At 34.4% G+C, this 26996-nt stretch overlaps 1 protein-coding gene across 1 annotated transcript; it reads right to left on the reverse strand.

Moving 5' to 3' along the window:
• Positions 1 to 3371: 3371 nt before the first annotated feature.
• On the reverse strand, positions 3372 to 14912 carry LOC129273305 (palmitoyltransferase ZDHHC16-like). The gene is made up of 9 exons (XM_054910319.2): positions 14669 to 14912; positions 13767 to 13958; positions 13092 to 13209; positions 12592 to 12725; positions 11220 to 11288; positions 10145 to 10301; positions 9440 to 9543; positions 8632 to 8705; positions 3372 to 4868 (listed from the first exon to the last, which is right to left on the reverse strand). Exons 1-9 carry the CDS (start codon positions 14885 to 14887, stop codon positions 4760 to 4762), a joined length of 1176 nt encoding a protein of 391 aa, XP_054766294.1. The 5' UTR covers positions 14888 to 14912; the 3' UTR covers positions 3372 to 4759.
• Positions 14913 to 26996: the final 12084 nt, after the last annotated feature.

Consider the following 26996-nt stretch of genomic DNA (forward strand, 5'->3'; position numbering starts at 1 on the left):
AAGTATATATCACATCTCTAAATACCATGCAGTATTACAAAATAGAATTGACATTGCACTGCAAAACAAAGTAACAAAAACAGTAAAAATCAGTACTGCTGAAAGGAATAACACAGTATCAAAAACAATCTTAAACATAAATAACTGTACAAATAATGATACATAGTTCAAAATGTCAAATATGAAATCTGTACTGCATATCATCTCATAAATGAGAAATGCAGTCTACACTATTATCATAATCAATGAAAATGTTTTTTTTAATATATTTGTATGAAAAAGGCTCAGACTGTCAAAATAAAATGGTCATGTCTGGTTGATGTCATTTCTGACATATGGATGGTGGAGGCTGCCCCCTCCCCCAACCAGGGAAAAATTAAGAAAATTTATAAAATGCAACATATTTTGAATTTCCAAATCAACCTAAAAATTAGATTTTCATGTTAAAAGGGTAACCAATTTCACTCATTTGAAATTTTCTTTATAAATTTGCCCCATATACCATGCTCTGGCTCTGAAATAATTTTGGCTTGTTCTTATTTATCTGACTTGGATCAAGAGGAAAATATGTGAAAACAAAATTGAGAAGACAATATGGAAAAAATATTTGGTTACAGGCTGGGGAGGGGGCTGTGATATTGAGTGATAACCCTTTTCTTTCCTATCACAGAGTTTTGGAAGAAATAGTGCAACCCCACCCCAGGTCAATCAGGGACCCACTGCTAGTGATGATGGTGATGATGTTGATGTGGTGTTGATGAAGATGGCGATGGAGATTTTGATTTTTTTATGATGATCATGATAACGATGATGATGAAAACCATGACAATAGTGATAATTATATTGGTAGTGACGTGATGACTGGTAGTGACGTGATGACAATCACATTAGTTTTTATGATGTCATTCGCAAGGAAATCAACAAGGAAGATGGCAATGTCAGTACAGTGTTTAATTAGTTGCCAACACAACAATACCTAGGTGAGCACATGAATGTAATAATAGATAGTGGGGCTATATGTACTTTTTAGAGTGGAAGCAACATGCACAATACAATGGTATCATCAATATGTACAAACATGTAACAAATAATGCATAAATAATATCAATATAATTGGAATGTGACATTTGACATATATGTGACCATCATTCTAGTAAGTGGAAGATAGTAGTAGTTAAATATGTATAATGTACTTAACCTGTATACTTCTGCACACTCATTATGATACATGTACATTGATTCTGAAGAAAGAAAACAAACACTGGGCAATATAAATATTCAATTTGAAAGAAGTACATGTACTCATAACTGAATGATTAGGAAATATGAAAAGACCATCGCTACAATTTTACATCATAGTTTAACATGTACATAATAAACAATTTGCCAAATTGCAAATACATGTACATGAAACTTCTTCAAATCAATTGCATCCTTTATAAGACTTCTGTGGATGCCCATTCAGATAAAAATAATTACACTTTTTGGTTCTTATCATGAACAAAATACCATGTGAAAATGAATTGCACCTAAACAATCATTCTGAAAGTCTTTTTGTAGCAATGTGTAATTTCACATCATAAGACAATTTTTAGAGTATTTTATCCCAAAACAAATTGATACCATTTGTTGGGAAATATTTTATAAACGGGTTAATGCAGTATTGTGTTCTCAATTCAATCACAGAAATGGTTTACAGTACACTATGTTGAAGTCCTAGAAAGATTAAGAAAAGTGGACAGGTAGAAGTGAAATGGACAGGTGAGAAAGTGGAAGTTAGAGAATAGATTGAGTGTAGTCCTTAAAAGGACTGTATATCATCAATTAATGTTTCAAAACATTAATAAAAAAAATCAAGGTTGAATAGCAATACTTATTGACATAAAATCAAAACTTTAACAAAACAAATCATATGCAAACTTCAAAGAGCATTATTGCCACATAAGTCTGGATGACATTTCACACTCCATACATATATGTACACAATGAAATAACAAACACATTGGTTTGAACATCAGAATTAATTTTTGGACTTCCAACAAGATCCTATTCTTACCTAAATGCCCTCTTGTCCATTTAAAACTACAACCGGACATCATTACAAAGTACATTACAAAGCTTTATCAATACGCTACCAAAGTCTCAAAAAATGTTTGGTTAGAGCAAATCTATCATAGAAACTAGTATTGCAGATCATAAGTATTGATCTAATTTGTTTTTACCTTCTTCAAAAATGTATTATAAATGCGGGATAAAAGACTGCAATACCATGGACAGTAACGCTTGAGAATAATATTGTACAAACATTTCAGGACAACAACCTAATGAAACATCTCAAACTTACATAAAGTTATTGTTACATTTACAAACTACACTACAGACATTTTATACCATGAGATACTTGTGCTATATGCATTTAGGCATTAAGTCATCTATGGTAATGGTGAATGCATTTATCAATTGAAGTTATCTGTTCATTTGACCAAGAAATGACAACTTTCATGACAGCTACGTAAGTGCTTAAGGGCACACATTTTCATTGAATTGTGCAGTATTCATGTCTGTTAAAAAGTATCAAAATACATCTGCCACTCATGACCTAGGTAATTTGTGTACCCAGGATTGCAACCCAGACAAACATGATACAGCAATCATCATTACCTGGTCCCTTGGAGGGGGTGTAAAGCAAATTCCTCTGGGAACCATCACAAAAATAGTTAAGTTTGAATTCAACTTAGAAGATGAACGCAAATCCAAACATGTGCTTTTGCTTGGCAGAAAATAAACTTGTCTTTGACTCAATCTGCAAAAAGCCCCTGGTTGCTTATAAAAAGACCACAGCCTTACCTCTGTATTACAATAAGCGTTTAAAGGGGAAGTTCACCCTAGTGATGAATGCGTTTTAATAAAAGCAGAAAAAAATAAATATTTGTGAAAGTTCAATGAAAATAAATCTACGAGTATTCAAGAAAGTTGGAAATTTTCAACAATATCAATTTCAATTTATTCAGCAATAAAAATGTCAATATACAAATCATAGAGTGAGTGTACATAATAATAATAATAATATAGGGTATTTATATTGCGCACATATCCACCTTGTTAGGTGCTCAAGGCGCTCCTATATTACCCGGCTAAGCTAGGCGTTCATAGCGCACACAGCTTTTTAAGGAATTACTTCCTACCGGTACCCATTTACCTCACCTGGGTTGAGTGCAGATCAGTTTCTTGCTGAAGGAAATTACGCCATGGCTGGGACTTGAACCCACGACCCTCTGTTTCAAAATCCGAAGACTAATCCACTGGGCCACAACGCTCCATAATAATAAAATATAATAATATATTATAGAAAATATAAAATATGGCTAGGACCATAAAAAAAGCAAATTGCTTGTAGGGAATCCGTAATGCCATATGCGAGGAGCAGGTCATGTAATAAACATGTGAATCAAATAAATTCCCATTTTTCAATGGTTCATGATAACTGAAATATTGTTCATACAGTATGTGGAATGAAATTATGTGTCTGATGATATAATGAATTAATCATCCTCAATTTTCTAAGAAAATTGCACTTTATCCAATAATGACTATAAACAGGGAGTTCCTACCTTATGACGTCAAAAACTTGAACTCTATTAATCTTTGATGGCTTTTCAAATTTTCACCAAGAAGTTTCTTTCATTTTTCTGCTTTTATAAAAATACAAAGTCATACCAGGCTGAACAGCCCCTTTAATAACACTATGCTCCATTGGGGTATTGACCTTCAAACCCCTGTATGTTGCATTATCCAGCACCAAATACTTCTTCAGGGTAAAAAAAAACTGTGTTATTTATTTAGATGGCTATAATTTTTCACCTGATCATTTTTAAACAAAATTTTGCATTGTAAATTTGAAGTGTTTTATGGACTTTTTAATCACACAAATTAGAATTGAATACTTCAAGCGCTTATGTCCATAAGAATCCTTTCTCTTAAAACATTTATTTGGCATTTTCAAAAACTTTATCCTCTTTCATTTGGTTATTGTATCAGTGGCAAAATTGCTATGTATTTTTTAATTGCACAGATAATGAAACAAGCTTTCCATTGATACAAAATTGTGATAATCTGACTAGAAAAAAACATACAAGAGTAAGAGTGAAAATGAGAGGGAGTAATATTTGGGAGTGTCTTTTACAAAAGCTTCAACTCAGTCCTATTACTGGGAACTGTTTATAGGGGGGATTATTGACCCCCCTCTCTTTCATTTAACTTCCTGGATATCAGGATTATCTCACTTAGTGATTTTGAAAGTGAAGGAATCTATGGAGGTTCCTATTCAGTGGATCATAAACAAACTATGATATGCTCTATTTGGAAGTTTAGAAAGATAAAGCACATCATTCATAAATGTCATGGATGCAGAAATTTACATGCCTTAATGTATTGGAAACTAGACAAATTAGCATACACGAAACCCATAACAATCTCGGGGCGAAAGGACACCATAAATATGGGTGTTCAAATGCTGCAATCGAATCAAGCACACAAAGAGTTAAGGACTGAGAGAGAAAGAGGACAGGAAAATAATTTCTAAATAATTTTGAAAAATGCATTACATTAAAATGTTGTTTAAGAGCTTAATTGAAAAAAGATGGATTTTCTCTGGAGCAATTCATAACTACACTTACAAAATATACAGCTACAAAACATAAAGAAATGTTATAGCATAAATAGGGTAAAAAATGTTTGTAGTACATGATTATGAGAATGGTCAAGGCACACTCTTAGGAACATAACCAGGGGTCAGTTGATTGATCCAATGTACACCATCTCCTTCTGGTAAATGAGATGATGGTAAGAGCACATGCATGATGAAAGATCTGTATTGAGAAGAAGAATACAAGTTACTATATTATTATTATATATGCTACATGGATAAGAAATGGTGTAAGAATAGTTACAGAACTTGCAGTTTATAAATGTAAACCAATATACAAACATATCTTAATATCATGGCTGAAATCAATCACAGACCAACTAAGATCACAGCATTGGATGGCATATTGATTGATCTCAATACCAATCTCATTCATTGACTGTGGATATTTGTGTGCTCTTATAAGATCACAGCATTGGATGGCATATTGATTGATCTCAATACCAATCTCATTCATTGACTGTGGATATTTGTGTGCTCTTATAAGATCACAGCATTGGATGGCATATTAATTGATCTCAATACCAATCTCATTCATTGACTGTGGATATTTGTGTGCTCTTATAAGATCACAGCATTGGATGGCATATTGATTGATCTCAATACCAATCTCATTCATTGACTGTGGATATTTGTGTGCTCTTATAAGATCACAGCATTGGATGGCATATTGATTGATCTCAATACCAATCTCATTCATTGACTGTGGATATTTGTGTGCTCTTATAAGATCACAGCATTGGATGGCATATTGATTGATCTCAATACCAATCTCATTCATTGACTGTGGATATTTGTGTGCTCTTATAAGATCACTGCATTGGATGGCATATTGATTGATCTCAATACCAATCTCATTCATTGACTGTGGATATTTGTGTGCCCTTATGAGTTTTCCCCATTTAGGATGTAATTTCATTAAAAGTGCCCTTGATAAAAAAAAATCTAAAGCCTGTAGTATGTATCTTGTCAATAGAACTCACTTTGAATTCTCCCTAGGGAATAGTAAATGAATTGGTGAACACTAAATATAGCTGTTTCTAAGTTATGAAACACTGTATGATCCATCGATAAACCTTTCTTGAGCGGACTCAGATTCTCAATGATTTGTATTCTCACCAGCTCAAGTAAAATTTCAAATTTCTTACAGGTAGATTAACCCTAACTTACCTGGGGGGAGAGGCCTTTTCAGTCCCCCCCTCAACATTTTTTTTGTGATATATTGTATCCGCTGCATGAATTTTTTTACTGCTGACTCTTTACTTTCAAGTCTTGCAAAACTTTTGATACCAAATGTGGGACGCCCGGGCATGCAGGTACAAAATTATGCAGCATTAAGTATAAAGCGCATGTCAGAAACGAAAATATATCATGTAGAAAGTCAATACAAAATTTGTTTCAACCAAAATTGATAAATGAGTGATTATTCTCATTTTTATTGACAACAGTCATTTAATGGGATGCTATTTACAGGTATGACTGAAATAATGTCCCTGATTAATTTCTTTGAAAAAAGCAATAATAATGATTTCTAAATAATTTTGGAAAAAATGCATTACAGTAAAAAAGAAAGAAGTACATAAGAAATTAAAAATAATAAAATAAATACATAAGATATTGCTTTTGGTACCAGAATTTTTTCCTTTACAGTTGTTAGGAATGCTATAAAGAATATTTTCAACAAAAATGACCTTTCAAGGAGCTTTATTTAGTGAATTACAACAAAAAGTATGCTTTCATGAATAAATTAGCATAGGGTAATTAATTCATATAAAACAAATAATAAATTTTGTGCAATTTGCTTATGAAATGGTGTAGATTATGTCATTCTCTACCTTTGTGCAAATTTTTGTCACGATCATGCGATCCGCAGCCGAGATCTGAGGTGGGGGGGAGCCTTTTAGGCCCCTCACAGGACTTTAAGTTCGCAAAATAGCCCAGGTAAGTTAGGGTTGAAATATTGCTGTTAACTCGCATTTCAATGCAGAGTTTTTTGTTTGTCAAGATTTGATAATAGAAGAAAGTTTTTTATTGCACAAGAAAGGATCACCAGTCATATGTAAGATCATGCATATCTTATGATCAACTTTATGAAAAAGCCCTAGGTACTTCTCTTTCAGTTTATAAAGGGAAATTTAATTCTTAATAAAAGCATGGACTTACAAAAATATAGACATTCAACAAATCTCCTCCTTTGAAGCATGCACGGTCACTCCATTTATTAACAAAGCGCTGACGCTCCTCAAGCGGATCGTAAATCCTGCTGTCACTTACAGCAGAAATCAAGTGTGTGTTGCTCCCATACATCACAATTTTGTTCATCAAAAACAATACACACAGCGAAGAAACCTAACTGGTGCCAAATTGCAACAAAATGATTGCAGAAATGTAGCAAATCGCAATTTTTTGTGAAGTATTTAAATTGTGGAAAATACTAGACAGAGGGTATAACTTGTTTATCAGTGATTAAATAATATAAAGAGCTATTACAGACAGGGGAAGTTTGGGTTGGTGAATGCTCGGTCATGGGTTATAATTGAATGGGAGAGATCCATGCGGAAACTTGATACCAACTGGTTAGTAACAGGCCTTGTTGGGCAAAGTAATTTGCAATACAATTGGTTGTTAAGTGTTAACGAAGTTTGGTACACATGTGGAAGTGTACATTCAAAACCAACATTTTTTCAGGGTCTTAAGCTCCGCCCATTTTTAACCCGAAAAGTCAGGCATTGGGTGTGGTTAGGGAGTGATACTAAGATTGGTTGGGGTCTCTATGCAGGATGCTTAAATGTTCGCATTTTCCATCTCTGATTGGCCCGTCTATCTCTCTGTATAAAACACGTGGGATTTGTAACACACATGGCCTTGCTTACCATGACCGGGGCGAGAGTATGAGTTTAGTTTGCGTTCCCATTTAGTGAACATGTTTTCTATGTAAGCTCTCGCTTAGTTCAGCCCAACCTTCTAATGTGATATAGACACTGAGATGTTTACTCTGTGATTTCAAGTTTTCAACAGATTTTGGTTTAATAAAGAACTGAAGACATTTCAACGTATTTTACTCTCCACCTTCTCATTTTGTTGTTCATATTGTGGTGAACGGAGAGAGTGTGCCACGTACCGTTCTGATATTTTATTGCTAAGCCCTTCCACTCAACTTTAGGGTATCATTACAGAAACAAGAAAATAGCATTACATTTCTGTTTTTAAGTACCGTACATCGCAAACAACTGCACACAGATTCATTGCTATAACTGTGCAGATCAAAATATCAACAACGATAATGCAGCCAAACTTTGTCAGAAAAATATACGGAAAGATGTTAAAATTTCATCATTTTAGAAGAATTTAGCAGGATTTAATTTTGATGATTAGATGACAATTGCGCAATATCAATACCGTAACATGTTCTGAAAACCTAATGTAAATATTTGCGCATTGCATTGTTGGTACAGTATATATAATGCAGGGGCTTTCCCTTGCGTGCGGTCATTCAGAGCTGGAACATAATCGTCTGTGGTCGAAAGAAGGTGAGTGAAAACATGATGACTATGATAGCTTCACACAAGCCTTACGTAAACACGCGGCACCACAGGCAAGGTCATAAACACACTGTAAAATAGAAAGTTATCTGTGTGACAGCAATTTTGACAGATGAAAACAGGTGGTGGTGGTGGCCACAGAATTCTCTTGTTGAATGTCCATTTGTTGTAGGTCCATGATAATATCAATGCCTTATACTTTAATATGATGGATTCTAATTTTAGAGTCATTATTTAAGAGGCCAATTTTATATATTGTAAGGACATCAAATAACTTTCATGAGAGTTACCTATATTTTCAAAATAATGCAATAAAAACTGAAACTAATAACCTTACTGAAAAGCAAGAAGTGGCAAAGAAGGAAAGCTTTCATATGGACTTACCTATGTTTCACATTAATTCCTAACAATATTTGCCAGTTTTTCCAGATTCCAAAGTCATATGGATTTTTGTAGACCTACACACAAAAAAAAGAAAAAGAGCACAATGAAATAATGGAGACTTGTCAAATCAAGTGGCTATAATTATTATTATAATTATTGCCCTAATAATTATTATACCGGTAATCATTATCATTACCACACTGCAAAATTGGTTGAATTTTTTAATATCATTCAAATCATGATATTTTTCAGGCAAAAAAATAAGTGTGAATACCTATTTGATACCATCAATGCATTGTTAATTCAATTCATAACAGCCTTTGATTTGGAATATGTGACCAACTTGTGCAAAAGCATGTTTACAACAGATATTATGAATATTGAAATCGGTCATGCAGCATTATAAACATTCATTGATAGCTCTCAGCCAATCAGATTGCAGATATCATGAATATTGATATCAATCATGCTGCCTTATAAATATTCATGCATAGCTCTCAGCCAATCAGATTGCAGAGACTTTCTTATCCATGCTACATTTATACTTTTATATTCTGATTATTTTTTATGTGTGAAACAGTGGTTTGCATATCATGGGCTATTATGCAAATTAATTAAAAGTATTAATATAATATAAGAAATTGTAAAAATAATGTAAATCAATTCTCTCTTCATAGAATTGGGATGATCATTATGATTGTCTCTCATGTATATCACAAGAAGTTTAAAAATGGATGATTTTGCTTAAAATTTGTTACAGTAAATTGTACTTAAAGTTGAAAAGAAATATTCTTTTCCTCATACTTACTACTTTTACTTTACTAAGTCTCTTTCTCTCATCATCATTGATATGTTTCTCTATACTTGTTTCTCCTCTGCTTACTAATCTTGAATGCCACAGAGTTAGGCCACCTGAAAACAATCAGCATTGTTCAGTAAGAATCAAGCCAATCTTCTTTGATTCTTTTAAGTGATTTATAAACAGGCAACTTAAGCTTCAGATAAATAATAATAATAATTTCACAAAAGTAGAAAATTGAAAGTCTGAGTTGACTGTTTTAATTTCCTCAGATAGATCATTTTTAATAAGTGTCAGTCCCTCCTTGACTAAGACTGAATTCCAAATCAATGTCTAATCTTCCCTTTTGGCAACTTGTACAACTAGGTATGATATTCCCCTCTGAAAAAAAAAATCTGAAAAGTAGCCAAGGGTAGCTAAGTCCCTGCAGAAGTCCGAGACTCCCCGGTCGGGATTACAAGCTCTTGCATAGTAAAGAAATCGAAAGAGATTTTTCAAGGTGGGTCTGCATGATAGCTTTATCATTTGACTTTAAAAAAGCAGTAAAAAAGGATTTCATGTTAAAAAAAAAATTAAATTTTTTTAAAAATCTGAAGAAAAAAAAATTGGAATTCCGATTTTAGTTGGAAGAACAACATGCCTGTACAACATAGGTCTGATACCACTTCTGATAGACTTCCCTCCCCAATTCAAAGTTATCGAGATACATCTTACCTAGAGCTATGGTCACTCCTGTACAGACAAAGAATTCATAAACGACTGCTTTATGGTGCATGCTCTCTGAAAAAGTCAAAGTGTATTTTGGTGGGACAACAGGTACTCCCTTCTTTGCTAGTTCTGTCTCGTTCATCTTACTAGCTGCCTCTGCCACCTATAACAAATATGGGTGAATAGGTGAAAGCAAACAAGTTACAAATTATAGAATGTAGATAAAGTTTAGAAATTTAAATAGTGATTACATCAATTTGAATTTTATTACATTTTACATACATGGTTGTGCTATGGTGTGAATATATATTTTTTTAAATGACAAATATTTCAGTCCAAAAAGCCCCATCAAAACTGAGGGATAAAGGGGCAAACATGTTAATATATATATCTTTCCTGGAGATCTACATGGAGAATCAACACATCAATACAAAATAAACTACAATACTTGGAATCTACTCAGCATAATAAAAAAAAAGGATCTTGTAAGCTTTAATGTTGTCATGACAGTCTTTATGTTTGATAGTATACATTTTAATTGAATATATGCACACTACCAGTATATAGAGTAGGGTAACAAGGGTTGTTATAAACAAAGAGTAAAGAAATTACGAAAAAACTTGCAATTGAAAAGAAAACATAACTAAAATAAATACGCTTCCTTTGCAAGAATCAGACCGAAAACGAACTGCTATTGAAATCATGAGTAAAATATATTCAGAGCACAAAAACTAATTGTGGGAAAATTTGATTTATTTTGCATTTTGTTGTTGTTAAGTGTCAAGGAATCATTCCCTTTCTCCATGCTGTTCTATCCAGTAAAAGCATGCTCAGTTTTCTCAAAGATTTCCTAGTTTCTTTAATAATTCCTTCCAGCCATCTATTCCTCTGTCTTCCTCTGCATTGTACATGTACCTTGCATAATCTGGTCTAAAAATGTGTTTTGACTTGAGCAAACATTAGACTTATAAAGGCTTACCATTAATTACAAATATATGATTGACTTTAGCCTACAAAATAAGATAAGATCAATAATAAGCATTGATTATATCTCTATAACACAGGGTCCATGTATACTTACCTTGGCTTGATTGTAGATCTCCATTGACTTGGCAAATATAGAATCACCAAACAAACTCTCAAAAGTTTTCTGCAGAACATTCACAAAAGAGATACATCCATCGTGTTAGAATTTAATTAAAAGCAAATTCTTGCAAAAGAGAGCTAAATGATTACAATTGAATATTTTAACAAAACAGGGAAGAAAATATGTGTGGAAATTGAAAGAAAGGCTGGAGGATTTTAATCCTCGCAGTAACTATATAAGTATCTAATAAAACAAGTGTGGAAATAAAGAGTAAGTCTAAAGTATTTCAATACTTGCAATATCTACAAGTACCTAATTATTGTAGAACTCAATCTAAAATCGAGGCCACACTACTAGTATTAACACAGTATTTCTAAAACTGCCTTAATCCTACAAATAAAACATTACATATATTTTTTGTTAATTTTGGGCAATTTCATGAAATATGAAAGTCCTATGTGGGGCTTGACTAGAGTGGATTTTTCTGTTTTCTAGTTCATAAAAAAGGTTGTAAATATCATTGCTTTTGCAGCTCATAAAGTGAAGTAGAAAAAAAAATAGAGTAGAGATAAAAGTGGTGGTCAGGCATACAAAAACATTATTTTATAGTAATACTCATGTTGCCACAGCCTAATACTTCAGTCTGCTACCAAAACCATGCAACAAAACCACCATTACTACAACCACCCTTACCCTCTAAACAATGGTGTTTTTCATAAGAAGTTGGTCTCATCCTAAGTATATAGAAAGTTCTTAAAGACCAAGACAAGACCCAATAATTAAATTGACAAATCATATTCCAATCAAAAGCTTATAAAACTACGTAACACAGAAATGCAAGCTTTATGTGTTTTCACCGCTTTCCAGCTAAGTATTTCGCTTAAGAATAGCTCTAATTATCAGGCTTCGAGAATAGGCTTTCTCGCACATGCTTTCACCAGCCTCGAGACTGTGACGTCATGTTGTGTTAGAAGCGCTGTGATTCCATCGCTTGCTTTTCAGATTCTGAATTCAATTTTTTGTTTTCAATTTGCAGACAAAATGGCACTGAAAACTATTCAGTGCTCAAATGTATGGAAACATTTCTTTGTAATAGAAAAGTGAAAAAATTAAAATATGTAATCTGAAAAGCAGTAATTTTTTTTTGTACAAACCTATGGAATCACAATGCTTCTAACACAATATGACGTCATGGTCTCAAGGCCAGTGAAAGCACACAAAAAATCTATTTTTGAAGCCTGATCAATTAGAGCAGTGAAAATGCATTAAGCTTGCATTTCTGAGTTAAGTAGTTTATAAGTTTTCGACTGGTGTATGATTTGTCAATTTCACTTTTGGGTCCAGTCTGGGTCTCTAATATACTCACTCTAGCATCAAAGAATTCATCCCTGAACTGAGGCCATACTGAGATAGTGACATAGATCGTACCGATGGTCATGTAGATGCAGAATAACATAAAATAACGATGGTTGAAGTGACCCACGCAGTTGTTGATCCATGCTAGGATTATCATCAGAGTCAAAGAAATATTCTTCTTTTGGAAATACAAGAGACATGCTCTAAGCATAGTGATATGGATACATGTAACAAATTTTAGGATAGCATTTGTTATGAAGCATATAATACTTATCACAATCAGTTACAACATACCCATCATCATCTTCATCATTAATTCATTCATCAACATCTTCTTCACCTCCTTCTCCTCCTTCTTCTTCTTCTCCACCATCACCACCATAACTTGGACTTGGATAAAATTGCTTTATTGCCCAACCATCTTAGGAAGGTAGTGATATAGATTTTAAACCCTTGTGCACGGATCTACATGTAATACACAAATATCCATGACAATACATTAAAGGATACGACAGTGATGGTCCATTTTAAGTATACAAGTTCTACATACACTGCAGTGATGAGTTCGGAGTGGTTTGGGTCCAATACACTTCTTACATATACCTCCTGCTCCAGTCTCAGATACAACCTACAATAAAAGAAAATACAACGATCATTGCAATTAAGCTTATTCTGTTTGTGTAAAATGATTTGATCATTCTTTAAAGAGAAGAATGTTCACATAAAGACATAAAGACATATTTTCTTCCTGTGATACAGAGAGAGATAGAGAGAGAGGCTGTTTATCTAGTAAATAAATAATTGAGCAATCTAAAATAGGGGTTGCAAATACCACTGGCGTAATCAGTGGAGCAATTGTTCGGGTGGGGGGAGGGGAGATAACTCATGTGCTCATGTGTCATCCCCCTTCCACAACTTAAATAACCTAACGTCAAGTATTTACACAAGTGACAATTACCATCACTATTCAAATGCAATTAACAATATCAAAGAAATTATAAGAACAATAATCAAAGAGAAAACAAATCCTCCCAAAATCAAACATTTATTAAACAACTTGTAAGTGACCTGACAGATCAACTGTCAGCCAATCAAATACAAGCATTTCAGTAGCTTATAAAAATTGGCAGTTAAAATGACTGACAAATTATTTCATGAAATGCTCCCTTGTACACCAGTACTTACGGGTGGTGGATATCCAGGTCTAGTAGTCACACTCTTGTAATAATGGAATAAAATGTTGACCAGTAGCCATTGACCAAAAATAAGATGGATCCAAATTTCATAGCTTGACCGCACCATGGATACAGGTAGAACCACAGTATACATAACAAGTACCACGCCAGTAGTCAAGAGAATCACCATACCAACCATCATCTGAAAATACAGGTTTATCAATAAGGTATTTGGAAGAGGAGGTACTGTGTGTTTCACAGACTTATGTAGTGTTGCAAGAAACTTGTAATCAACTTGCAAGTAAATAGGGGGTCACAAAATCAATTACAGGTCTTGAAATTTAGTGTAAATTTGATTGAAATGTTTTCTTGCAACACCACATTAAACCAAAAGGTGACTTAAAGTCATAGTTGAATGCCAACACATACATAGTACACATTGATGAACATCAATGCACATCCAGTGAGCATGATCATCCTACAGAACTTTATACATCAATATCTTCATTACATTTTATTTGTGCTGAGCATGCTGTTAAGCCTCAATTGAGGACATTATTAAAATTTGGCCCACTTTCAAGCTATTTGTCAACCAAAGTTCCCGTCAGTTGAAATGTGGCAAACAATTATATGCTTTAATACACATGTAGCAATAAAGACAAGAAACAAACTGTCACTAATGATTACCCAGGGAAAAAGTACACAGGACAGGGTCTAGAGGAAAATTTACCCCATAAATGCCCCAAAATAGCCCCTGAAACTCTTATAGGGTCAAATGTAAAATGGAATATAATGAAGCATATTTTGGCTGCCGAGTTCAAGAAGTAGCCATGGAAAGTTTTTTTTCCCCTGGAATTTTGTATGTATCAGCAACAACAATAAGGCACTGGTCACTCTCCATAAAATACTTACAGGTCCCATGTATTTAGTGATGTGTTCTACTATCCATATAACAGGTTCCATAGCAACATCAATGGTTGTACTGCTAGATGTGAAAGAGTTATATGTAAGTGACCGGAAGACAAACTTGAAAGCCAGCCAATACTCCCATATACGACCACCTAAACCCATTCTTCTTGATGTATTCACCATTTCACGTTCAACACTGCTTAAATCATAGGTAGAAGTCATCAGTTGTGTTCTCTATCCAAAGTCTCCTAAAGGGAAGAAAAGGAGAGACCTGAGACTATCTGGTTTCTACTTTGATTTCAAAGTCTGATGATAGACCCACAATCTTCATGTAATTTAATGTTGTTATTTGGGACATTTGCATTACAAGGTGGAATGCATGCCTACAGTGTACGTACTTATTCATATTGAAGCTTATCAGAATCCAATATGGCTCCTATTTTATTTTAGCAATTTATAAATCTATTTACTAGTACATCAACTGATTCAACTCATAAAAAAGGAGAAATAATGACAGGTTATTCATCGATCAGGTGTATCTGCATTCTCTTGCCAGAAAGTACCAGTACATAATATCAACTGTACATTTAGGAAACCCTTAGCTTGTCCACACATTAATTCATGTGTAGCATGAAGGCCTTTTTAAGACCTTTTTATTAAAGGTCTTCCCTCTTTTTAGAAGTCACATCTAAGACAGTTATTGGATTCAAATATATACTTGAAAAACTTTTTGAAGTGGCATGATAGGAATTTAGCTAGCAAGTAGGTATATTTGGTCATGTTGTCACTTTTCCAAGATCTAACTTAATTAATGTTAAAATAAACGTTTTGCAAAATTCATAGACTAATTTTTTTTATCGTTTTTTTTAAAGGTCATTTGAAGTTTTTGAACATCAGTCAAACATTTTGACTCAACTCAGGCCTTAATCCAGAAGGCTTCGTTGCAAAGCAGAGGAGCCCAGGGTCTTACCACACAACAGCAAAATCGCTAGGCTAACGACCCAAAACAAAATTAAACAAAGGAAAGTATGCACCCACCCACCTTTTTTCTATCCATTCTTGGCTATGTTGAGTAGTTTTGCAGGAAAAAGACAGAACGCTGATCTTTTTCGCATCATTTTACAGGGAAGAGAACTAGTTTGAATCATGATTTGATGATAGAGAACATAAAGATTTTAGAATTGAGGTGTGTGCATACTTTCCTTTGTTTTACCTTATTTTGGGTTCAATTGGGTACATTTAATCAGGTCACCCGTCTCATGATTTTTCTGTTGTTGTGTGGTATGCACTTCCTGGGCCCCAATTGCATGCAAGTTTAACTATTATGGTAATTTTGTCATTCAATGGTAACTACCATAAAGGTAATTTAATTTTATGCAACGGGCCCTAGTCATGCTGGTACGGACCCTAGTGGCGGACCCTAGTGGCGGAGCCCCTGCCCTGGTTGTCAGGCAGGCCTTAGATTTTTAGAAGCCATTCCCGTTGGCTTTGGGAAAAAGTCAGACAAATTATTGTTTGTCAAAACAAGCGGGATACGACAGTAATCACAGTTAAAGGGTTACTCCAGGCTGAAAATATTTATATATAAATAGAATAAAATTCACCAAGCAAAATGCTGAAAATTTCATCAAATAAAGTTAATGAATTATAATTTTAGAAATATTTTGTGAATAGTATTATATGCATATCATCATGAATATTCATTAGGTGGGGGGGGGGGGAGCAGTCAAATACAATTGCTTTAAACATGTATGACAAAAAATGCATTTAAAGGGGTGTTATTTCAGTTTTGGACGTGGGCCGCGCGTGCACTCATTAAGGGTATCAAAAAGACTGATTTTCAAAAAAAAGGTTGGTTTTGAAGGACTGGTCAATGGGCAATCGCAGGGTCAAACATATAATACGGGGTTTTTTCAAAGCTTTTTTACTTTAAGACTAAATATAGCAAAATGTGTTTAGGGTATGTTTTTCCCCCAAGCCTTTTCCCCGGGACTTTTTAAATTATTACCTAATGAATTTTGGATGACACTTGTTTACAGTGTTAACATTGTATTCCTTTACTGGTATTTCAACCCTAACTGCACTAACTGCACTAAACTTGTTTAGGGGGTGCTTGGAAAAAAATTGGTCACGCATGTGTACAGCAATACATTTGACAGAGTTTGGGGTGACTTTGGACAACAATAAATATCCCATTGCATAATTACCCGTATAGCTAATTGTCTTAAGTAAATCTCCTTATGAGAGAATTTTGGGCTACAATATTGATTTTTTTCTTTAATCTGAACAACTCCAACCTGTTCATTTTTTTAACAGCCACCAAATAGTGACAAGTACAACTTGTACATATGTTTTTGTGGTGGTATGTTATCTACAACATTTTGCAATTAATAAACATGTAAGAAATTTCATTTAAGGGGCATTAACAGACACTTGGTTACACAAATTTTTTAACCAGATTTTGTGATTAAATTTGATATTTTGAATTCTTATTTGCCGAAATGTTCAAAGTACATGTAGTAAATGAAAAAAAAATTAAGTGTAGTTAAAAAGGGCACTACATGAATTTCTGCAGACCTGTTACTCAATATTAGCACGGAGTAGTTTACCACCTGGATAAGTAAAGTATTGGATCATTTACTGTAGTTGTTTAACTGTGCAAAAAATAACATGCCACAATACCTTTAAAATTGTACATTAATAACTTTAAGGCTGTTTTAAGCAGAGTTTCAGCTTGTACATTGTATAAAAATGCCAGGAAATCAAAATACATATCTAGCTGGCCAGATTGAATAACATCAGTTTTGCAAAATAGTTGCCTAATTTCATTTGAATGAATGTTATGGTATAGGTCAGCTTTTAATATTTGCAAAATATCAAGATGATAAGGTGGGAGGGCCTTTAAAGAACACATCAATGCCTGCTACTCTGAAAAAGAAAGAAAATAGTTATTTACATGTAGCTGTCAAACATTTGGTACTCCTCTGATGTCCAAAGTCACCCAAAAGGTGAAGACAAATCATGGGGTGAAATTGGACATGGCCTATTTTTAGATTTGCAAGGGTGGTCAGGTATTATGACTATACAGGTGGGTTCATGATCCCTTAATGTTCACTATCCAACCAATCAGCTTTTAGAGCTACCGTTTTTCTATATTCCTCGAGTACCAAAAGTTTGGCGGCAATATAAATCAAGGCATCAAGCACTTTATGGACCCTGCAAAGTAAAGTACAAAACCCTGCAAAGTAAAGTACAAAACCATGCAAGGCAATGCAACATACAAGAGCACAATCATTTGTAATATTCACACATTCCCCTAAAATAACATACAGGAAAAAAATACTGGCAATAGCAAAAGGAGATTTAATGTAAATGAAACAATACTTTTTTTACTGTTGTATCCAAAGTCACCCCAGGCTCGCACTGCTGGTTTCGTTCAAGGCACGTAGAATTTTTTTTTTTTTTTCAATTTGTGATCGCTTTGAATGATTTTTGAAAAAGTATTATCATCAGTAATAATAATCTCAAAGTATGTTTTGAAGGTATTGCATATATTGGTATCCATATTTTATCAAAAAATCAAAGGAATTGTGCATACAATGAAATGAGAAACAGTTTTAAAACTACCAATAAGCTGAATTAAGGTTATGAACTTTATTAGCGCCATCACAAGGCTTCCTTTTACTTCCATGGAATATGTGAAACCACTTTTCAGGCCGAGGTAAGAGATTTTGCTATTTTTTTTATTTTTATTTCAATGCGAAAATTTTTAATATCATTTGTAATGGCTAAAGCTACTCACTTGGAAGAGCCTTAGTGTGGAGCAAAAATGAGTTTTGGTAAACATTACTTCTGTTATGAAGCGATGTTTACCGACTTCTAAAAAATCTACTGAGTAATCATGTTCATAGTGTGAGGTTAGTATAGCTAACCTCGCACCAGTCTATACTATATTATATTGTGTCCTTCATCATCATCTGATACGGGATGAAGGCGCAAGCCTGTAACTCCCAGTCGCTTCTTGTAGGATTTATATTGCTGAGAACGACTACTCATGAGCTTGCATGAGGACTGAGGAGTCATGGAAGCTCAAAGTGTCTTTGCCAAAATATATCAGGCACTTCAGGTGAAAATTAGGAAAGGCCTTTCCAGCATGTTTTCTATGCTCACAATGAGGCTTAATATCTATGATTCACAAAACTGTTTGATTTTTCAGATTCCGCCACCCAGAAGTCGAGTTATTGTCATCTATGTGATACAAAATCAGGGCTTTTTGTGGAAAAAGAGGATTGCATAATTTTATTATTCTCTTTGTTTTGGGCATGGCACACTTATACTACATACATGTAGCATGCTTTTCATTTAATCTTTTAAAAGCTTTTTGTGCAATGATTTCGACATATTAATGGTCTACATTGTTCATCATAGTTATACTTGTCTACAGATTTTTAATATTCATTATTACTCATTAACTACTAATTAAAACATAAGACATATCTAAGAAATGGCATTTTAATGTACTTTTTCAAATTTAACGAGCAAATTAAGAAAAATGGGGGGCCGAAAGTACTCATATTGATTTGGCATATTGGCATATTACCTTTTTTGGCATATGACTTTTTTGGTTTCAGGAAAACTTCCCCTGGACAAATACCCCCCCCCCCCCGGACAACTACCCCTATCCAAAAATCTACACCTACATGTAAACCTATTTCTGGGGGTAATTGTCCTGTGGTAATTGTGCACATGGTAAACATGACTTGATATGTTTTTTTCTTGCTTGAATATTAAGAAATTAAATTATCAATCAATATAACTCGAAATCAAAGAAAGAGAATAAAAATCATAATCTTAGGATTTTTAGACCAAAACAAATAAAGCCAGATTGATTTTGATTGTCTATTATGATTATCTCATTGTCATTGTCTCATTGTTATTATTGTTGTCTCAATAATTATTATAATCATAATTACATGATTATTCTTGTCTAATTAATATTATCATTGTTTCATTATCATTATTGTCTCATTATTATTATTGTTGTCTCAATAATATTATTATTATTGTCTCATTATTTCATTTAAATCTTCAAAATAACAATTAACACCATAATAAAGGTCCATAATCAGATCAAATTCATGAAACATACATCTCAAACATGTATTTCTAGATCATGAAAAAGGCTTTCTGTGCTATTCAAATATACGACCTTCATTAACAATACCATATTCTAGACATTCAGACGCATTCAAACAAAAAATCCCTAATCAAACAAAATTCTTGGAGTTTACTTGCAGTTTTGCTCTTAATACTTATTTCAAATAACAATTAAAATTTCATAATTAACAGAGCACAAATCATAATTAAAAAAAATATACATCAAATGAAACCCACTGTGTCTGAATACCCAGACTAATCTTGAGCCCATCGCAGCGGGGATGACGTCACTCACAGCTGCTCGTACATGTATACAATAAAAACAACCCTGCTCAATCGGCCAAGTCAGAATCGCAAACACCTCACAACACTCAACATTGAAGTTCATAATTGCTGGCTCTTTCTTAACAAAATTCAATGAAACTTTCAGAAAATGTTCTCCAGCGCTCAGCCGAAGGGACGATCGGAGCGAAGTCATTCGAAATGTGTGTTAACGATATATGCGCTCACCATTCACTGCAATGCAAGTATCTATGCCCAGCTGATTTGTCCGCACTTTCGCTCGCGCAACTGAATTTCCTAATAATATCAATAACTTACTTGTTTTAAATTTGTCTGTTGACTGTTGTTGGCATTTTAACTTAAATTAAGTCTGACTGATGTTCAAGAAGACTATTTCTTGCCTTTGGCGGATTTTGATGAAATTTTCAGTGATTGTTTGTCTAATTCTTCTTTATGTGTTCAAATCATATTATTTTTAGCATAGACTAGAGTACCCCAATAATAATAATAGACAGGAATAACCGTCGTTTAATTCTGGGGATTAATTTAACAATTTCTGACATTTTACTATCATCCCCATTTACCATAATATTAGTGCGAGCTCGCATGTGTAATCGTTTCTTTTAACTCAGGCCTATAGTGTTTTGTCTAGATTTTTATTTCTTTTTTTAGGTCTAAATGACATTATATTTTATAAAATAGCTGTAATATTTCAAGCATCGCGATTGGTCAATACGCGTCACATGACATCCAACTTTTTTTGTGCACTGCACGGTAGTGCAAAAGGTGTGCAACGAAAATTGACATTGCACGCTCGAGCAAACCAGTGCGGTAGAAGTCCAACAAAACTGTACTGTAACTTTTTAAAAAATTGTTTCTGTGTTGCTATTTTATAAAACAAATAATGCACTTGCTCTGTCGTGCGTAAAAGTAAATGCAGAGAAAGCTCGGTTTCTTCAGATGGAGCACACTGGGCACTCGCCGCAAGCGGCTCGTGCACAGTGCGACTCCTATCTAAAGAAACCTCGCGTGCTCTGCATTTCCACTAACGCACTCGGCTGCATGCATTATTTGTATAATCTTGAACGATGGCCCAATATTTTCGTTACTCTTAATAGGTATGTGACTATCGCGCGATGTGATCTCAATACCGCGGTGCCGGCAGCGGTTTCAGAACGAGTTTGGGTTACTCTGTAAGGGGTGGCTTTAAATGGGTGTAGATTTGGCGGTTTCTCGCCAATTTGGCTTATTTTCACTGATGACGTAGCTGAGAAAAATCCCCTTCGCCTCGATGTCAAATTTTGAAGATCGGACGCATGGAAGTTGGATTTGGCTCATATGAAAGTCTAATGTTGTCTTTACCCTCGTGACCGGCCCTGAAGGTAAGTTTTGACAGTTTTTAAACCTATTTTAACAGCTTGTTCATATATTTTTCTTGGTGTGTGGTGAATATAAATCGAATCTAAATATCCCATCATTTATTTTTTACTTCCTCAAAATTGATTGTCAGAAATAGCAAACTGCCGTGAGAGTTGCGTGCTACGCGACCATCATGATAAGTGCAGTGTCGCCGGTAGCCCTGGCATGGGTGCACCGGCTCAGAGGGGTTATGCTAGCAGTTTGTGCATCGCATTGATTGAATTATTACTTGCCTTAGTTTGAGATCTAGTCTACTTGTTTATATTTATATTAGTTATTACATCCTTTGATGATTATAAATATACACATTACACAATTTTAGCTTGTTTTCAGTATTTTGTTGTAATATAATTGGGATGTAATTTATCATTTATTTAGGCAAACTTAAAATATACCAAATCAGGATTTTTTTTTTGCAGCAGTGAGATTTGAATAGATAACTAATTAATTTGCTTATTGATAATTACTAATCAATATATTCTTTCTGTAAGTATTCAATGTTTTATCATTCTGAAAGTTTTATTTAGAAGATGTGTTGTTGCAGAAGTTCCTGTCAAAAAACTCCAAACAATACGGAAATTATATAAGTTTGTTTATGTTCGGTAATGAGTTTATTAACAATCAACATATCAATTTATGTTACCGATGAAATCTATGTTACCGATGATTTATTCCTTATTTTTTCAAATTTTTGGCAGGAGAGGAAAAAACTGGCAGATGTGTGTTGCTGCCCTCTACGTTCGTTGAGTTAGGCTTTTATCAAGGCTTTCTGATTAGAATTTTCAATATCTAAGCGACAAGTTCCGAGAAGCACAAAGCAGCGGCACGAATTGCAATATAATATATAGTGACTGGTAAAAGACGTCTGGCAGGATGATGACGTCATCCAAGATGGCAACTTACGATGTCAATGACCAACGAAAGGATCGAAGATGACTATGTTTTGATCTTGTCTTGAGGACGCAATGATGATGACTTTTAAAATCCTGTCATATACTTCTTCATCATTGACGTCTTGAACAGGCCTTCATAGACATGTAAGAGAACGAAGTAAACAAAGATGGATTTCCCTAGGAAATCCATCTTTTCATAACAGAATCGCGTGAAGTACGTTTATTTTATCAATTTCTACACCTTCCTACGCCTAATGCGTAGGAAGGTTTTAAAAAATGTTAGATAAAAATGTAAAAAAATAAAGGTTTCTCACCTAACTGATGCCGCGTAGACCCCTCGATCCTCGTTCAAGGGTCGACACTATTGTATTTCCGTTGTTTACAAGTGCCTACGCGGCATCAGTTAGGTAAGAAACCTTCGTTTTTTTACATTTTTATCTAACATTTTTTAAAACCTTCCTACGCATTAGGCATGCCCACTCCTAGTACCAATGAGGTCCAAACATTACATGTATGGACCTCATAGGCGACATAAGTGATAAAACCGGTTAGACATTGCCGTTTCTATTTGCACCCAAGGACTTTGGCAAATGTACGCCTTAATACAAATTGGATGGTAAAAATTTTGGTATGAATTAGTTCTTAACATCATAAATAATCTTTTACAATGTTTAAAAAATAATGGATTGAGGTTAAACTTACATTTTCAGTCTTTTTTCTTGAATTCTTGGTGAGTGTTCCAAACGCTGTGAGGACTGATCAACTCCGATGTGATTCACGTACTGGTCAGCTGATCGGTCAGGTGATCGGTTAGACCAAAAGCTTCAGTCTCTGTATTTTGGTTGTTCCGCTGAACTACGTTGGCTCCACTCACCATACATAGACTGAAGCCAACGTATAGTGAACTAGCGTTTTATAGATCGCGATTTAAAACTGTTTTTTAAGCAAAATTGAAAGTTTCATGGTTTCCATTATCAGGGAAATATAAATAACTTAAGTAATTGCATACCTTGGGCCGGAGTTATTGAAAAAAATCCTCTGGATGATTGAGAAATCTGTCATCTAAGACATTTTCACCTGACCTGACGGTGTTTCTTGCAAGTTGCCATCTTGAATGACGTCATTATCGTTATTAACTTAATGTCTCGAATCGATATATCGCGATTATAACTAGTACTAGTACTAGTATAACTAGTATCGTTTATCTTCGGTTTCGTTCGCATATGGAGCAGATCGTATAATATCGAAAGCAATATCGATATCACATTCGTGATTGTTGACGTTCGTTTGTAAATATTTTGACAATTTTTATCGTGTTCAACCCAATTAAACATCGGTAAAGTATATTTTTCATGCCTTTTTCATCTATATCGTTTTAAGTATTTTCATAATGGAATATCAAATATTAAAAGTTTGTTTGTTATACATCCTTAGATTGTAAATTCGATGTGTAAAATTACATCAAACTTTGGACTGTGAATTGACAAAAGGGAGGGAATGAGAACACATGCGAGCCCACACGTACACCCTACCGTCGGTAAATGGGGATTACAGTAAAATGTCAGAAATTGTTGAATAAATCCCCAGAAACGACGGTTATTCCTGTCTAGTGATCGGTTAGTTATCTTTTTGTCAGACGTTCATAATTTATATTACAATATATCACAGAACAAAGAATTGATAAATGTCCATATAGACCCCCGAGATAAGATTTTTTAACCACTTCAATGAATATAACATCTCTGTTATGCCCCTGCACAGACTCGTCTACATTGATTTCGATATTTAAGCGTCATTATAAAATTATAACAAAATGAACGCCTTGATTAAAGGCCATAAAGCCTAGAGACTCGCGAGCGTCATGTAACAACTCGCCCTGGATTTGCATGTACAGGATCCTATGGCGACAACAGCCGCCGCAAGAGTTGGCCAGAAGAGGCGATGAAAACACAAGATTTGGAAAGAAAAGAACCAGTGAGTACCCATTTTACATTATAATTAGTCAATTAGTATATAATAAATAAGTTAGACCTAAATTTAGGCCATAATTTAGAGGAATGGGCTGGAAATTCAAGGCCAAAACGTACCCGTTCTGGCGTCGCCTTTTCCAACACGCGTTGGAATAGCGGTGTCGCCCCAGAGTGGGCATGCCGTAGGAAGAATGCGTAAGAAGGTGTAGAAATTAAAGGAGAATGAAACCCTTGAAACCAGCTGAATCCATATCAAGGAGAAAAATCAAAGAAAAATATTGTTGAAAGTTTGAGGAAGATTGAATGAATAATAAGAAAGTTATGAACATTTGAATATTGAGATCACTAATGCCATGTAGATCCTCCCATTGGCAATGCGACCAAGATCTGTGATGTCACACAAGTACAACTCCCTCACTACTTTAGTACTTATTTCACTTATATTCTCACTTTTATAGAGTCTATCACAAGGTGAGGTGTTCTCTTTATGAGAGGACAAGTACAGAGGTTTCACAACATTATTTCATTGATGAATCGTTTGTCATATGATTAGAATGAGCAAAAAGAGATGTTTTGGGGTAGGCCTATATTTTCAGTGTCCAAAAGGGGAGAGTTGTTCATCTGTGACATCATAGATCTTGGTCGCATTGCCAATGGGAGGATCTCCATAGCATTAGTGATCTCGACATTCAAATGCTCATAACTCTTCTATTGCTAGTCCTATTTTACTCAAACTTTTGTTGATCTTATTCTTTGATTTTTCTGCTTTCACTAAAGCTAACTTGCTCCAAGAGTTTCATTCTCCTTTAATAAAATAAACGTATTTCACGCGATTCTGTTATGAAAAGATGGATTTCCTAGGGAAATCCATCTTTGTTTACTTCGTTCTCTTACATGTCTATGAAGGCCTGTTCAAGACGTCAATGATGAAAAAGTATATGACAGGATTTTATTATTTATTTAAGTCATCATCATTGCGTCCTCAAGACTAGTTTTGATCATCATTTGAAAGCACTCCTAGTACCAATGAGGTCCAACATTACATGTATGGACCTCATAGGCGACATCAGTAGTATTTTTGGTTAGAAATCTCTGAGAACAGGATATTTAAACATTATATCACAAGTACAAGCTATAATTCCTTTCTCTTATTTAAATTATAATTTTATAGTGTAAATGCATCGTTAGCAACAACAAAAAATGAAAGAAATGAAGGGGAACTTACATTTTCACGGCTTTTTCCTGATGTTCTGGGCAGCTGCTCTTCTCTTCTGACTCGCGATCGAAGCTGATATGAAGATCACGTGATTCGCGTTCTCGTCAGCTGATCGGTTGGTTATTCTTTTCGTCAGACGTTAATAATATATATTTTATAATGCTAGCATTCATCGCTAATTTAGGTGAAAGAGATTGAAGTTAAACAGCGCCAGGTCGGAATCATAATTATTTTGGAAGAGTGTATTTATACACTCGATCTCATACCTGACGTAGACGGCGCTATTCAACAAATGCACAATCTTCAATATAAAAAATAAAACAGAAAGAACGCCTTGAACACAGGCCAAAATGCCTAACGATTTCTCCGCGGCATTAACAACTATCGTAAAGGGCGCTCCATTTATCAATAAAGATGGACGCTAAGCTGTCTATGGCGACAAAATTTGCCGCAAATATTTACGAAGAATTGTGAGAAATGGTCTGAAAATGCAACAAAAGAACCGGTGAGTACCGATTAAACATTATTAAATTTGTAAATAGATTATACATACCTTGTAGATTTAGTTTTTAAGGTGATATTAGTGCTTAGTTCTAAGCTAGGGAGGCCCAAACGCGCGTGAGTGGAGTCCCAGTTTATTAGCACGGGTAAGTATTGGGGTGTACGTGTCGCCTAGAGTGTTTGAAAGGAATTAGCGGTTCAGAATTTTATATATTTCTTATCAAGTTAATGGAATTTTTTTTTTATAATGTCACTCATCCTACGAACGAGGTTATAATATAAGTGTTACATATATGAGTGTTACATATTCGTGAATGCATCTTATTACATTTCACACAATTTCACAAACAAATAACACAGCATCTGGGACTGCACATTTACAATTCTCATTACCGGTACGGATACCGGTGTATAATCTAGATCTACCAACCACTGCAGAGGAGAGAAAAGAAAGAGAAATGGATAAGAGATACAGTCAATATCGAATAAATACGTCACTACTGTATTTTTATACTACTCCAAAGACTTTAATCATTACCACTTACCAGTGCTTTTATTCTAAAATAATAGGATTAGTAGCAAGTTTCTTGCTTGAAACTTAGACGACAATTACAAACAATCGACAAAATCTATGGTAGCTAACAATGGACGTGAGAAAAAGTAAATTAATAATGCAAACCGAAGCTCCCCCCCCCCCCCACTCAAAACAAATCTGAAACAAACAAAAAAATTAAAAAAATCAAAACTTACAGAAATAATATTATAACTCTCATTATTCTTGGTAGCTGGCCCATACCACTCACACGTATTGCGAGGTTAGTATTATACTAACCCTTGTACCACTCACACGTATTGCGAGGTTAGTATACCATAGAGAACCGCGTTTGGCAGTG

The sequence above is a fragment of the Lytechinus pictus genome, chromosome 12, assembly GCF_037042905.1.
Source record: "Lytechinus pictus isolate F3 Inbred chromosome 12, Lp3.0, whole genome shotgun sequence".
NCBI classification, from domain to species: domain Eukaryota; kingdom Metazoa; phylum Echinodermata; class Echinoidea; order Temnopleuroida; family Toxopneustidae; genus Lytechinus; species Lytechinus pictus.

What these genes read in the sequence shown, in the direction of transcription:
- LOC129273305 (XM_054910319.2), bottom strand. Translation starts at nt 14,887, where the DNA reads ATGACTTCTACCTATGATTTAAGCAGTGTTGAACGTGAAATGGTGAAT. An exon ending in GACCTGGATATCCACCACCC is followed by an intron (nt 13,210 to 13,766) that starts GTAAGTACTGGT and finishes CTTTTATTGTAG; the next exon opens with GTTGTATCTGAGACTGGAGC. An exon ending in ATGAATTCTTTGATGCTAGA is followed by an intron (nt 11,289 to 12,591) that starts GTGAGTATATTA and finishes AATGTTCTGCAG; the next exon opens with AAAACTTTTGAGAGTTTGTT.